The sequence below is a fragment of the Electrophorus electricus genome, chromosome 4 (genome assembly GCF_013358815.1).
Source record: "Electrophorus electricus isolate fEleEle1 chromosome 4, fEleEle1.pri, whole genome shotgun sequence".
NCBI classification, from domain to species: domain Eukaryota; kingdom Metazoa; phylum Chordata; class Actinopteri; order Gymnotiformes; family Gymnotidae; genus Electrophorus; species Electrophorus electricus.
The window spans coordinates 18326681-18340818 of record NC_049538.1 but is presented as its reverse complement, the minus strand read 5'-3'; the positions used below and the strand labels follow the sequence as shown (position 1 = coordinate 18340818).

The 14138-nt window shown below is 40.1% G+C and overlaps 3 protein-coding genes across 4 annotated transcripts; 1 reads left to right on the top strand and 2 right to left on the bottom strand.

Annotated features, from left to right (window-relative positions):
* Positions 1 to 28: 28 nt before the first annotated feature.
* Positions 29 to 4082, bottom strand: pcyt1ab (phosphate cytidylyltransferase 1, choline, alpha b). 2 transcript variants are annotated; one of them, XM_027009351.2, is made up of 9 exons: positions 3881 to 4082; positions 3204 to 3309; positions 3003 to 3099; positions 2747 to 2863; positions 2429 to 2580; positions 2165 to 2243; positions 1871 to 2013; positions 1507 to 1695; positions 29 to 1382 (listed from the first exon to the last, which is right to left on the bottom strand). In XM_027009351.2, the coding sequence occupies exons 2-9, from the start codon at positions 3306 to 3308 to the stop codon at positions 1185 to 1187; spliced, it is 1080 nt and encodes a 359-aa protein (XP_026865152.1). In that variant the 5' UTR covers position 3309; positions 3881 to 4082; the 3' UTR covers positions 29 to 1184. The 2 variants fall into 2 exon arrangements, with proteins under 2 accessions (XP_026865152.1, XP_026865153.1); XM_027009352.2 differs by lacking the exon at positions 3881 to 4082 and adding an exon at positions 3393 to 3447.
* A 310-nt stretch (positions 4083 to 4392) lies between these two features.
* Positions 4393 to 7147, bottom strand: serp1 (stress-associated endoplasmic reticulum protein 1). The gene is made up of 3 exons (XM_027009359.2): positions 6944 to 7147; positions 6400 to 6475; positions 4393 to 5112 (listed from the first exon to the last, which is right to left on the bottom strand). The coding sequence occupies exons 1-3, from the start codon at positions 7025 to 7027 to the stop codon at positions 5072 to 5074; spliced, it is 201 nt and encodes a 66-aa protein (XP_026865160.1). The 5' UTR covers positions 7028 to 7147; the 3' UTR covers positions 4393 to 5071.
* A 101-nt stretch (positions 7148 to 7248) lies between these two features.
* eif2a (eukaryotic translation initiation factor 2A) lies at positions 7249 to 14080 on the top strand. The gene is made up of 15 exons (XM_035525619.1): positions 7249 to 7369; positions 7674 to 7768; positions 8091 to 8160; positions 8243 to 8314; positions 8973 to 9091; positions 9293 to 9392; positions 9595 to 9677; positions 9899 to 9972; positions 10076 to 10220; positions 10391 to 10507; positions 11309 to 11883; positions 11985 to 12098; positions 12959 to 13078; positions 13176 to 13241; positions 13611 to 14080. Exons 2-15 carry the CDS (start codon positions 7741 to 7743, stop codon positions 13674 to 13676), a joined length of 1749 nt encoding a protein of 582 aa, XP_035381512.1. The 5' UTR covers positions 7249 to 7369; positions 7674 to 7740; the 3' UTR covers positions 13677 to 14080.
* The last annotated feature ends 58 nt before the right edge of the window (positions 14081 to 14138 follow it).

Genomic DNA, 14138 nt, shown 5'->3' with positions numbered 1-14138 from the left:
TAAATCTCAGCACAGATGCAAAGCCTAATAAAGAATGTGAAACTCACTTTTATTACCACAGATGGGAAATTTAAAAAGAATTATAATAAAAATAGATCGATAGATACTGATGATTAAGTGAACATGTTTGACTAATAAAACAAGTCATAAAAATAAGCAATTTGATCCTGTCCAAAGTACTAAAAACATGTATTTAACAGTGCAGGGAGAAGGACACAGACAGTATGGCTTTTGCCCTCACAGTGGAATGATTAGCGTGACCTTTTCCCAGAGGAATGATTATCTGCAGTTTTCACTATGGCAGCCGTTCCAGTGCTTTACAGTGTAAGAAAGGAATTACATTCCATTAGTCAAAACTGGAAGGGGCTGTTCTAACTAAGCCCAATGCCGTCCTACTCCCCCCACCCCAGCTTGGAATCGGTCTAAAATAAGGCTTGAGAAAATCCAATCAGACAGATAGACAATAGATGTAAATGAGGTTTTTTTTTTGGTTCCCTGGTGCTAATATACATAAGTGCCTCTTTGTTAAATAAACAGTATACAGTATATGTGTGAGTGTGTGTGTGTGTGTGCATTTGTGTGCCTTATTCAATCGTGAAATTTGTTGGACGAAGAAGGACTCAAAGAGGGAGGGGGGGGATAAGCCTATGAGTGATGAGAGTAGCCCTAACCCTGACAGGTGATACAGTGTGCATAGCGCTCTGGTGCTGGTTTCAGCAGTTTGACCGTAGTAGATTTAGTATTACAAGTCTGTGCACTAATTGATTAAACATTATACACATGTGCTTTTACATAATACATTATTAGGTACTGATGAGGCATAATGATAAATACTTTTCAAGAAACAAAAACCCTAAACACTCATATGCCTCTCCCCACAATCGTTAAGGCCGACTCTGGTCAAAGAGAGCACAAGGGGTATTGGATACACCAGAACTCCTTACCAGACTCCAACACTAGATCAATTTACTCACAATGGTGTGTCACAGATGAGCACTCTGACTCACCATTTCCTCATAGTTTTAAAGTGGGATAATGTCAGATAGAGGTTAAACGGAAAAAACCCCCACCAACCCCAAAACCCAGACTGATTTGACAACAGCTGCGTGCAGGCACCCGATTCCTAGCGAACGGCTTAACGCGATCGCATGAGAAGAAGAAACAGAAGGAAAGAGCGGAGCCGTCTACTCGTCCTCATCCTCGCTGATGCTGTGTGCGTCGCTGTAGTGTGGAGGCGAGCTGGGAGGAGACGTCTTGGTGAAGAAGGGGAGGCGGAAGACGGGCGAGGGTGAGCGCTCCTCTCGCGTGGGGCTGCTGCTCGGGCTGTGCCTGGGGCTGATTGCCTGCAGCATCCGCCCTTTGCCCTCCTTCAGCATGTGTTTCTGAAGACCAGCCAAACAGAAGAGGCACGGAAGGGGTTAACGGCTGCAATGTCAACGGCAGCATTTATTGTAATGAATGCAGCTGGTTTCGTATTTATCCAGGGGATAAAGAAGAGTGCCTCACCAGCGCCCCGTCTGGCCCAAACATCTGAAGAAAGTTGCCGATGAATTCGCGGGACTTCTCCTCCCACTTCTGGATGAGGTCGATGCTCTTTTCCTCGACCTTTTGCACGAACTCTTTGCTCTTCTCCTCCACATCGCGCACCTTCTGCTTAACCTTATCCACACGCTCCTGCAGGTGGTACTTCTTCTCCTGCAAAGATCATGTTATATAGTATGGCTAGAACTATACAGGCCCACTCAGATCAATCAACTATAACTTCTCAGCAGGCTAATTACTGACCTTTGCTTTCTCAAAAGAAACATATTCTGCGATATTTTTTTTGTTTGTTTTGGAAGGTGCCGACGAAGGTGTTGGCTGAACTCACATTAATGAAGCTAACATTAAGCTCTTTGGCAGTGTAGCCCCTCTGCAAGTTGCGTCGCACATAGACATCGTAGTCACGGACGATGCGCGTGATTATGTCAGACGTTGAGATGCCCTCTGTCCTCTGCGTGGGTGCAAACATGCCTTGGAATAAGATGATCATTCCCTCAGTCATAAAGACAATGAACAGATGGAATCTAGCAACAGACTGGTAATTGAAACCGCAGTGACGATCCAACTGCTGTAGAATGCATAACATCCCCTGTGTCATGCTAACTGTTGGTTTATCACCCACCTGCTTCCTTTATGTGCTTGTAAACATCATCACTCTCCGCTGAAACATATGGGATGTCATCATGGGCAACAAAGTCAATCTGATCAGACAGGGAGAAAAGAAACATCACCCTGAGGTATTCTGACAAGTTTAGCCGAGCCATGAACGCACACGAACTATACTTGTGGAACCAGAGAGGTGCTTTTGTCTCCTTAGCATGTTAAAAACATTCCCCAAGCAGGACACCTGATGGTGTGTTTTGGCTGGACTCGACACACCACTCACTCTATGTTTGGCCAAGAACTCTGGCGTCAGCGTCCACGGCGCATTCCTCACCACCTCATCCACATAGCGACAGTGACTCACGGCATCATAGCGCTCGTCCTCATTCATAACGGTGAAACCCTTGAGCTTGTGCGTCAGGTCATCACTGCACACTGCATAGAGACACAGGTTAAAGGACATGACTTCGGGACATTCCTGGTTTAACTCAAGCGAGTGTTTTCAGTTCGCAAAACAACCTGGCAGACTTGAGGCTGGGAGGTTAATCACTTAGAGGAGTAAAAGGCTGCAGTTCTGGGAGTGGGCTTGTGTCACCCTTACCGCCTACAATGAGATGAGTGTTGGGGAAAAGACATTTGGCTTGCATCAGGGCCCGGGCGTGTCCAGAGTGGAACATGTCAAAAATCCCATCAGCATATACACGCACTGGACGATTCTCTAAACATAAGGTGGAACACAAAAAGAATCAGAGAAGTACAACAGGGTCACTAGATATGCTGTTCCTTTAATTTATACAGAAACATTTTACTTATAAAAAGGAGAAAAAGTCATTGAGAGGTGAACAGCATGGCACTACCTGGTGTGCCAAGGCGCGCTTCGTCTAAGCTCACACGAGTGTATTGAGTGGTCACAACCTCTAACTGATCAGCAAAGGGGGCAGGTTCTTTCAGGCCCTGGAATAACCCCCCCCACACACACACACATCACTGTGTGGCCTACAAGTTTAACTGCAGTTTGATGTAACATCACAGGCAGATTTTACAAATGCTTCACTCACCGAGGTCCTTCTCGGGATTTTTCTGGCTCGTTCGTCATTCTCTGTTTCTCCATTTGGTCCCTCTCTTCTCCTCTTCCTATTTAGCCCTGAGCTATGTGCCTCCATGCTTTAGTGTGAAATAAAAAGGCTTCTGTTTTAATGCGTTCAGAGAATGCTCATATTAAAGACACTCCCTTTAGGGTAGCTTACCGTGTGGCAGACAGCACACCACCCACCCACTTCCCGCAACCCTAACGCCAACTAAATTCTCCCAACAAACGTCAGTTTTTGACGTGGCATAACGCAATTTCCGAACATGTACCGAGACAGGCAGTACTTTGGATGTCAGAACGAGAAAACATCATTGTTATTTATAGTCCTTTTAACTTCCTCTTTAATTGCCCTATTGTTATATGTGACGTTCCAACTACTGTCCTAAAAAGGCTGTTAAAGAGGAAAAACCAAGACAGAAGCCATTTTTTAAAGCCATTAAAACTCATCGAGCGTAAACGACTACTAAACACGTTATTGGATCGGACGTTTTCTGTATTTCGATACCAAAATCAATTTTAAAGATAAATTAAAAATATGTTCTGTACAGGATCATGCAACTTCCTAAATTTATCTACACAAAACTAAAGATTTTAATTTAGCTAACTTAGCTAGCAAGCTAGTTAGCTATAGCTAGTGCTACTAACCCTGTTACGACGTCTCTGGACTTCGTCGTTAAGCGTTGCTGGACAACAAATGTTGGCCTAATGCTGTGTGTTACGTACGGAAAGCGGTATCTTTGGCAAACTCACTATTTACATTTGTCCGCACAAAAGTACCCAGCTAGCTAGTTTTAAAAGCCAATACGGAACACCTCCACACTAGCTACTGGTTTGACAGCTCTGCACAAACCGTTATGTTAAAGGAAGTGACGGCACTGCATGACACGGGAAGCTGATGCGACAAATTAAAACGTTTAAAGTTAGCCGGCTAAGACCTTACTTTATTTCTTAATTAATTTTGGCTAAACTATTTGTTGTACTCGTTTAAAAAAAAAAAAAAAAAAAAAAAAAAAAAAGCGCTACACATTAACATTGTAAATGTAAAACAAACAAACAAAACACGTAGTAGTAACACATTAAACCATAATCAATACTAACCTGCAAACATGTATAAAATAAAGTCTTAAACATGAACTAGGTGTTTAGGGCAAACAAACTAAAAACGTAATCTTTTTATTTGTTAAAAGGACATTCAGATGGAAAGCAGAAACATTTTGCAACTGTCCAATAAACAAACTTGATTCTAAACACCTTCATTTATTTCTGTCAAAATACAGTTCAAAGAATGCACAGCATTAAACATAGACAGGAATGAATACAAGGTGTAGAGCTCCAAATAGTTTACATAATTATATTGCATTCATTCAGGACAACTTGCGTATTTATCTGGCCTAAATTAAAACCTCATATTTTGGCACCCATATACACATTGCATGGTATACAGAAACAGCCTAGAATGAACCATCAAATAATCCTCAGAAACAAATGGAAAAACCAAGAATACAAATATTGAAAGAATGTCTAGCAATAATAAGGCAGATGCATCAGTAAACTTGGTTTTAAAAAAAAAGGAAAAAAGAAAGAAAGAAAAAAGTAATCCTGTGCTGGAATGTTCTATAAGATATGGCTTGATTTTTTTATTTATTTTAATTTTAACTACAAATGTTTTCTTCCATTTTACCACTATTTTTGTAAGGCACAAGAGATCAGAATATTGTGACAACAGCAACATGTTTTAAATAAGACTTCAGAAATAGACAGGTGATCTTCGGCCTTTCCAGCACAGCGGGAAGAACAAAGGGTGGAATGCTGAGTGATGATGGCTAGCTTGCTTCCTTATATGCCCATTCTGATGCTCTGAATAATCTGGAAAATGGCTGAAGACAGAAAAACAAACAATGCCAAATTATCAAATTGATATCCTTCTGGATAATTTACTGAATGCTAAAAAAATGTATCATATATAACAAAAGAAAGCATATCAAATATGGTAATTAGGATGCACTGAAAACATTTGCAACCCATTTTCATGAAAAGATATCCCGAAAGCCTGTAAAGTCAAGACAGTTTTGGGTGAAGCCCTGCAAAGACTTCAAAATCTTCCAAATTTATTCTCTTTAATAAGTGATCAAGCAGTCAGAAAGGGGTCACAACATTTCTTGATGGTGCCCAATAGACCTTTCATTTAGCATCCCTGATCAACTAATAATTGGGGATTACATGCCTACACAAGCAGGAAAACGTTAACAATTAATAAAGTTAACATGATTCCAAGGAGTCAAGCAAAAAGTGCAAACACGATTGCTGTAAGAATTAAGTCAAGCTCAAATTTCTCATTTAATACTCAAGCTTAGCATTGCAGGACTGTATTGAATATTGACAGTGTTTTATTTAGTGCATGCTGTGAAACAAATCATACATCACTGCTTCTGTGCTCACACTGAAAGTGATAACTGTTTCAAATAACTTACTGAATCAAAGTCAAATTACCCAAGTGACTGTTTTATCAACACTTTGAGGCAATGATACTAGAGGCATTCCAATAGCATGAGGCCATCATTAAAACAAAGAACTGAAAAGGAGGAAAATGCTGTAGGTAGCTTTTGGTTATGGAATGGAAGTGACAGAATGCCTATTGACTGTTCCATTATAAGATGAACAAAGATCGAGGTCTGTTGACAGACAGATGATAACAACAAAAGAAAAACACTTTGCCCCAAGTGTTAAACATTCCAAACTGTAACATTAATGATATTAGTAAAACATGTGATTAATTCCTTTACTGGGCAAATCCAAAGATTTTAACATAAACGCAAGATTTGCATCCACCCCAAACTTAACTAAAGGTTCACGACTATTCTTTGATGGTCCCTAACAGACCTTTCACTTAGCATCCTGATCAACTTATAATTGGGGATTACATGCCTATACAAGCAGGAAAGCGTTAACAATGAATAAAGCTAACATGATTCCAAGGAGCCAATCGAAAAGAGCAAACGATTTCTGTAGGAATTAAATCAAGCTAAGGTTCATCATTTAATACTCAAGCTGTGCATTGCAGGTCTGTATTGAATAGCTGAACATTGACAGTGCTTATTCAGAGCATGCTGTATAAAAACCATACATCACTGCTTCAGTGCGCACAAAAACTTTGGTTAACTCACCTGATCCGCATACTACAAAGACGAATAAAGCTAGGAGCCACGGTCCTACTGCCGCCTTTTCATCTTGTGAGCCTCTCTGCAGGAAAAATATTGGGACCCGCATAAAGGCATTGTCTACGCAAATAACTCTACAGTTTATTTTTAATGACCAGAAATGTAGCTAAATGTATGTAAATGACCACATGCCAGTGTTCGGATCAGCATTTCTAAGAGGGAATTTATCGACAGCATCTCTAAGAAGTTGGTCTTTCCATGCAACTATCCTCGTATCCAAATACAAAACCTAACTACGACATTTGAAACAATCTAGATAGCTCGCTAGCTAGCATAGCTGGCTAGGTACATTTGATGCCTTTCAAGAAACATGGCTAGCTACTATATCTAAATATCAAACCACTGACTTTTAAGCCGTAACAGTATACCGTAGCGACCTACAACAGCTGCTTCAAACTCAAATCATTCCGCTCACCGGTGTTGTTTGTTAGCCACATATCATACGATAGTCAGTGCTAGCTACTAAGTTAGCCTCATAGCATAAACTTACTGAAGATTTTGCCACGTTTCCTCGTTGTGTGATGTTTTTGCTGTGCTTCTCGTTAGCCATGCGTATCCTCTGCTTTGCAACCATGTTTAAGGAGTAACCGAGGTAGCTGAACGATGAGAAATCTCGCGGATTTTTTTTAACTAACCCCCAAACTCTTACAGCTCACGTCAACACTACCTGCTTCGCCCCCGCTGGCCCTCGGCTGGAAGGTCCTCAGAGAAGTCTACGTGCACATAAGGGAGACTCCACCCTCGACTCTTATTCCGCGGTCGTGGCGAATCTGGACTGTCTCTGGAGATGACTCAATCTCAGTGGTCTTTTCTTTTTATTTTTATTTTTTTCTTTTAATCCAGTGCATCATTTTTTTGATTCAGACTCAGTAGAAACTTTCATTGGAAAACAAATCAGCGTACTTGACTAAGCTTGGTATTTGATCTACTCTCAAGTTTGTACATTATTAGTCTGCGCCTTAATAATTCTTAATCTAATTTTAACAGAGATTGTAGACTAAATATCCATCAGTTCCAAGACGGAATATCTACGTGATACACATTTTTACAATTCTGCCACATCGAGACGTGTCAAGAGAATGTGATTAAAAATGGGTTTCGTTTTTAGCAACATCTGTCAGATCGTCATATATTCATTATTGTATTTATTAATAAATTCGATATCATGGGTTAGAAATGCATTACACTGAAATCCACATAATGTTTGTGTCCGTTTCAAGCATACACCACTGTACCAGTCCGGATCTGTTACGTGTGCGATTCCTTTATGACAATTTCCGTTTCAATATGGCGCCTTTTACACCACACTTAGCAGGTAAGCAAATTAATCAATTTATTTACTTTGGACTGTTGTAACTTTTTACGCTATATGTACTAGCTATACTTTTACAAACTTCACGTCGATTGCCATTTATAATGGCCAGTTAGCTACGTTTCTGTAGGAGAGAAACACCGTGGAAAGGGAACGAGCATGTAAGGTATGCTAGATGAATGGCAAGCTGTATAGCTAGAAACCTCTTGACGTCAAGACAAACAAACTGGTGTTCAGTGAAAGGTTGTGGCCCAAGTACCTACTCTTTGGGTTGGGGACCAGGTTACCTGTTTTCTTGTCTCTTCCACCAATACCCCAATAACAGTTCGGGGATCAGATGGAACGATCCTGCTACGTGGACCACCGAACTGTGAAGAATTTCAGACTTTCCAACGGTGGGTCATTGCTCATGGTAACACATTGCAATAAAGACTCATTTCAGGACAAATTTAATATGTAACTAACTTTGCTTTTCAGAGATAACCGGCAGAGCAGATATGTGACTTTCAGCAAAGATGGTGCTTTGTTTGGCTGGTGCAATGGGGAAAAGTATGTATGGAAATGTACTATATTGCATTATAAAAGTATGTGGACACTGAGTGCTAACAGGTATATAAAAATACATTGGCAGTAGAAGGTGTCATACTCTAGAAACCAGTGACTTTAAATGTGGCATCAGAGGATGCCAGCTTTGCCAAATCAAATCAATTGTGAAATTTCTGCCTTGTTCACCTATAAGTGCATGTATTGTAAAATGGATGCATCTTGTAGCAACAGTAGCTCAGACCACACACTCACAAAGTGGAGCAACTGTGTTTTCCCAAAGTAGATATTTGTGCAAGAATCACCTATTCTCTCAATGCTCAACTCAGAGTTTTAAACTGCCACTGGAAGCAACATCAGCACAACTGTGTCAGCAGCTTAATGAAATGGTTTGGGTTTCCATGGCAGAACAGCTGCACACAAGATAAAGTTCCCTATGAACAATGCCAAACATCAGCTGGAGTAGTATAACGCACACCACCACTGGACTCTGGAGCAGTGGCAATGTGTTCTCTGGAGTGAAGAACCAGGCATCACTGTCTGGCAGTTCAATGGATGAAGGCTTTAGTTTAGTTTTGTCAAGTAGGCAGGAAACACTGCGTAAATGTGTTTTGACTACCCTTTTTGAGAAATTGATATTTGTCTTCTTGTACTTTTTGTGTAGGGTCAATGTGGTTAAATCATCGACTGGAGAGTTGCTGAAGTCCTTTGATCTACCGAAAACATCAATGCTGGAATTCTCTCCTCTGGGCAAAGTTCTGGTTACCTGGAAGCAGTACACTAGTGAGTGTTTTAATTATCATCTGTTGGTAGTCTTAAAATTTCAAACTCAATAAGGTCTTATTGTATTGTATGTATTCCTTTTGTATATAATTACTAATTAACAGTATACAGTGTTTATGGTGGTTTTCTAAGCATAACCTTGTCTAACCACTGACAATTATCTCTCATTTGAATAATGACCTTACTCCTTTAATACTTAAGAAACACAGGATAACCCCCAGGGTGAGGCTAACCTGCAGCTTTGGGACCTGCAAACAGGTGACTGCATCAAAACATTCTACCAGAAAAAGGTGCAGGGATGGTGAGTGAATAATAGCAGTAAGAAGATGGTAATAATCCTAAGTACATCCTATTGTTATTTTCGATAGTTACATCAGTTCATGTTTCTAACTAGTAACAGGCTCCTTGGCTGTGACTAGTTAGTAATATGTCTAAAAATGCATAGATTTTTTTTTTTTTTTTTTTCATTTGGCTACTGTTGTTTTGTTTTTGTTTTTTTCTAGGTGTCCAAGTTGGGCAGATGATGAAAGTATTGCAGTGAGATGTGTTAACAATGAACTTCATTTCTTTGAGAACAATAAGTTTGGTAAGACTGTCTGTCTTTTCTTTCAAACTCTGAACATTTTTTTTTGCATCTACCTAAAACATGCTGTAGTGGAGCAGTTTCTGTTGGTTTTACTTTGTTAAATTTGTAATTATAACGAATTATTTTTAAATGTGCGTTAATCAGCTTGTGCGAATAAACCAGTTTTCTTTTGCTGAACAAGGATCAGTAGTATTCATGCTGTACATGTTTTGGTTGTGCAGAAACAATTGCCAACAAACTCCACCTTCAGAAGGTGAATGAATTTGCTCTATCCCCAGGAAACAATCCAAGCAAGGTATTAGGTTTTGCACGGTTGTATGCCCCGACTCATTGGAATACATTTGCCCTTGTCTGTGATATACAGAATAATAATCTAATCTCCTGTGGTTTTGCTCAAGGTTGCTGTCTATGTCCCTGGAAGCAAAGGTGCACCTTCCTTTGTCCGCCTTTACCAGTACCCTAATTTTGCTGGTCCAACTTCAGCGCTGGCCAACAAAAGTTTTTTCAAAGCTGACAGAGTGACCATGCTATGGAACAAAAAAGGTATGCATCCATTCCTACTCCACGCTATTGTGTTGATAGATTATGTGGCCAAAATAATTTGGATATTAAATTTAGCTGACAAAAATATTGCAGAATAAGGGTGGTTGTAAACTTGAGCATTGTTCGGGGCCATTTCACTCCATGTTATTCGGTGTTTTTCTTCTCTATAGGCAGTGCGGTTCTAGTGACAGCCAGCACAGAGGTGGATAAAACCGGTGCATCATACTATGGAGAGCAGACCTTACATTATCTCGCCACGAATGGAGAAAGTGCAGTGGTACAGCTGCGTAAGTGTACACTTACTTCATAAAAACCATAATTTATTTTACATTGACGTGTTTTTATTTTCTAAAATGAGTTGGCATAAGAGTTCATGTTTATCGAGGTATTTGAAGTTGGAGTAAAGCCAACGTTCTTCTAATGACAAGGCCACTAGACAAGGCTTGTCTTGCTGGACCACGATCTACTGCACAGCAGTTTTATGCAAGTGTTAGCTGTACCTGAGATGCTTTCAACAGGAGCATAGTATTTGAGCAGTCTTCCATCTCTTACTGCTGTGGAAAATGCCCTTTTTCCTAAAGGTGTGCTGCCATGGAAGCTGATTTGCTGTGTAAAGTACCAAATATTAGCCTGCTTTGTAGTTGTTGGCTATAGCCACAGCTAACATTAAATTGAAAACTTGAAGACATTTCACATTTCAGCAGTGGGAAAGTAGTCACTCATAAAAAAACTCAAATTACTTTTGAAGGACAGAGATACTGAAATGCAGTGTCAGTGAAAGCACTGAAGCACTTAGTTATAACTAGATAGTTAGCAACCTAAAAGTACGCCTGTTGGCTTCCTGATAGTGGCTTGTGTTTGAATGTCCTGAGCAGTGAAAATTTTTTTTTCCTCCCTGAGAAAAGCAGGACACATCGCTAGCTAGATTAATTATGATCATAACAACCATTAACATTATTATGAACATGCTACATTATAGGCCAGCAGATATGCTAAAATAGAGAAAAAATATCATGTTTATTATAATCCTAAAGTGTTGTGCTATTATTTATGTAGTTGTTTTGTTGTTTTGTCCCCTTTTTGAACAGCCAAGAACGGTCCTATTTATGATGTATCATGGAGCCCCAACTCTTCAGAGTTCTGTGTTGTGTATGGTTTCATGCCTGCCAAGGCTACAGTCTTTAACCTCAAATGCGAGTCCGTTTTTGACTTTGGTACGGGCCCACGGAACGCTGCTTTTTATAGCCCTCAGGGCCACATCCTGGTCCTCGCGGGGTTTGGGAACTTGAGAGGGCAGATGGAGGTATGGGATGTGAAGAAGTACAGGCAGGTGTCTAAACCCCAGGCTGCCGACACAACCCACTTCTCCTGGTGCCCAGACGGAGAGCACATTGTGACTGCAACCTGCTCGCCCAGACTCAGGGTCAGCAATGGCTACAAAATCTGGCACTACACGGGGACAGTCCTTTACAAGGAAGACACACCAGCTGGCAAAGAGCTCTGGGAGGTGCTCTGGCAACCCTTCCCAGCTGGAACGTTCCCAGAGAAAGCGGTGAAGTATCAGGCTGCGTCAAGTGAGCTTGGCAGCACTGAGGCCAAGCCTGCCCAGGTCTACCGGCCTCCTGCCCTCCGCAACAAACCAGAGAGTAGCACTTACAAACTGGTGAGCTTGTTGGATGTGCATTGTTCGACCAGTGCTCAATGTGATGTGGCTGATGACTGTGAGTGGCCGTGGCTCATGAGAATTTCCTCCCACTCTGCTAGCATGAAGATGAGCCACCACAAAATATGAAACCTGGAGCTGCTGGAGAAAAGCAAATATCCAAGGCAGCTTTGAAAAACCAGAGACGACGAGAGGCAAAGAAAGCAGCTAAACAGGTTCAAGGTTTATTAATATCCTGGAGTCTTCCTTGTACATATTTAATGTTTGTTTATTTGTTGACATATAACACTCTTGAGTAATAAGCTGATGCAAATCTTCATGAACTAGTAAAAAGCTATAAAAACAAGAATAAAAGGCCATAGCAAAACAAAAGTTAAATAAACTACAAGTACATAACTAATAATAATTTTATATAGCAAATAAAAGCCTTGGGGACAAAAAAAAACCTTGGATCAAAGTCACTTAAAATGTGCTCGAATTTCCACAATACATGTCCGTATGAAGTTAGTTGGATAGGACAGAATCTTGCATAGGCAAGAACATAAACATTTAGACATGTAGCCTATACATGCAGTAATATTTTGATGGACATCAGTTACCAGTGATGGGCAATATAGCTGAATAAGAAGTCTTCAGTAAGTGACATTTTTGTTTCACTGTGCTGCTTTAGGGAAAAAGACTCCCTTGGCAAATGCATTTGGCACCAATATTATCCTCTTATCTTGTCCTTGCATCATTTCTCACATCCTTCAGAAGGAGTCGCTAAAATGCCAGGAACAGATGCAAGGAAAGGAAATGACCGCAGTTTATGGGGGGGCATTTGACGTGAACTCGCAAGAACCAGATGGGATAGGCAGAACATGGCAATGCTACAGAAATTACTTTCTAAGAACACAGCAATTAAAGACCATCTAAGTTTGGGATGAGTCACAATGACGTATTGCTACATGATTTAGGTGCCTGACAGGAAAAAGGTACAAAGTTGTTTTATCACTGTCTGCTTTGCATCATTGACTAACTTACATCATTCTGTAGATTGATTGATTTTTCTTTTGGTATTTCATTTATAATACAGGAAAACAAATCTGATGAAGTACCCCATCTTGTATTGGAGCCTGCCCCTGCGAGTCAGGCTCCTGTAACATCTAGCCATGGAGACCCCGAAACTGACAAAAAGATTAAAAACTTAAAAAAGGTATATCACATTAAATATTTTGAACTTATTTTAAGTTATTACACTTCAGTGAATAGTATGCTGGCAGCAATCTAACCAAAAGCTGTGTCTGGCACAGAAACTAAAGGCTATTGAGGAGCTCAAGGAGCAGCAAGCAGCAGGCAAACCGCTTCAGAAAAACCAGGTACTGATCAGCTCACTGCCTACCTGATACCTGCAATTACAAAATAGAATGTTGGTTTTGTGTATAATTTTCCGATGAGGTATCTTTATATTAGGTAAACAACACTCTCTGTTTTTATAAATTCTTGACCCTTGCTGGTATATTTAAAGTGGAACCCATGGACATGGATTAGGCCTAGCCTTTGGTTATATTGCAGTGCCAATAGTGAATCAGATACAGAAATCATTTTGAATCTATCCTTGGGTGTAATCTGGGTCTAAGAAACTGGTCGAGGCTATTTTAAAGTGTACTGCAGATCTGAGAACCACAAAGAGCACCATATAACTTAATAATAAATAATAATTATTAACTTTTAAAATGATCCCACAGCTTGAGAAGATGCAGAAGGAAGCGCAACTGTTGAAGGAGCTTGAGGAACTTGAATTAGAGGTGTAAGACCAAAAAAAGACATTTTCCAACTCTTTTGCATCACTGTAAATCTAAATCACTGTCAGATAAATGATGTAAAATGTAAATCTGAGCATTGGTTAATTCTCCCTATATGCAACAAATAAGGTGCATTTGTAATTTTTTCTGCCTCTACACATGATTACTATTGGACACACAGCCTGAGCTTTTAAAGGCATTATTAGTATGCAGTTTTATGTACAAGGGAGTATACAGTGTATAAGGGAGTATTTTACACAGATGGAGAAATTGAGAAGTGAAGAGGTTTCACTGCAGTGCACACACCTGGATTAATGTGTAATAGATTTGTACGAATTGTTAGCTTTTCTTTACGCATGCAAAAACCTAGTTTGAATGTTCCAAGAAAAATAAAGGGACGTTGAATAAAACAACTACGTGTGATTTTTTTTAATTATTATTTATTTTCATATTTAAACTGACTTTTTGCCA

Coding starts and splice junctions, on each gene's coding strand:
- pcyt1ab (XM_027009351.2), bottom strand. CDS start 3,308: ATGGAGGCACATAGCTCAGGGCTAAATAGGAAGAGGAGAAGAGAGGGA. Junction 2,864..3,002: donor AGCGCGCCTTGGCACACCAG/GTAGTGCCATGC, acceptor CCTTATGTTTAG/AGAATCGTCCAGTGCGTGTA. Junction 2,014..2,164: donor CAAGCACATAAAGGAAGCAG/GTGGGTGATAAA, acceptor TCTTATTCCAAG/GCATGTTTGCACCCACGCAG.
- eif2a (XM_035525619.1), top strand. CDS start 7,741: ATGGCGCCTTTTACACCACACTTAGCAG. Junction 8,161..8,242: donor GAATTTCAGACTTTCCAACG/GTGGGTCATTGC, acceptor TTTGCTTTTCAG/AGATAACCGGCAGAGCAGAT. Junction 9,678..9,898: donor CTTTGAGAACAATAAGTTTG/GTAAGACTGTCT, acceptor TTGGTTGTGCAG/AAACAATTGCCAACAAACTC.
- serp1 (XM_027009359.2), bottom strand. CDS start 7,027: ATGGTTGCAAAGCAGAGGATACGCATGGCTAACGAGAAGCACAGCAAA. Junction 6,476..6,943: donor GAAACGTGGCAAAATCTTCA/GTAAGTTTATGC, acceptor TTTTTCCTGCAG/AGAGGCTCACAAGATGAAAA. Junction 5,113..6,399: donor CTTTGTAGTATGCGGATCAG/GTGAGTTAACCA, acceptor TTCTGTCTTCAG/CCATTTTCCAGATTATTCAG.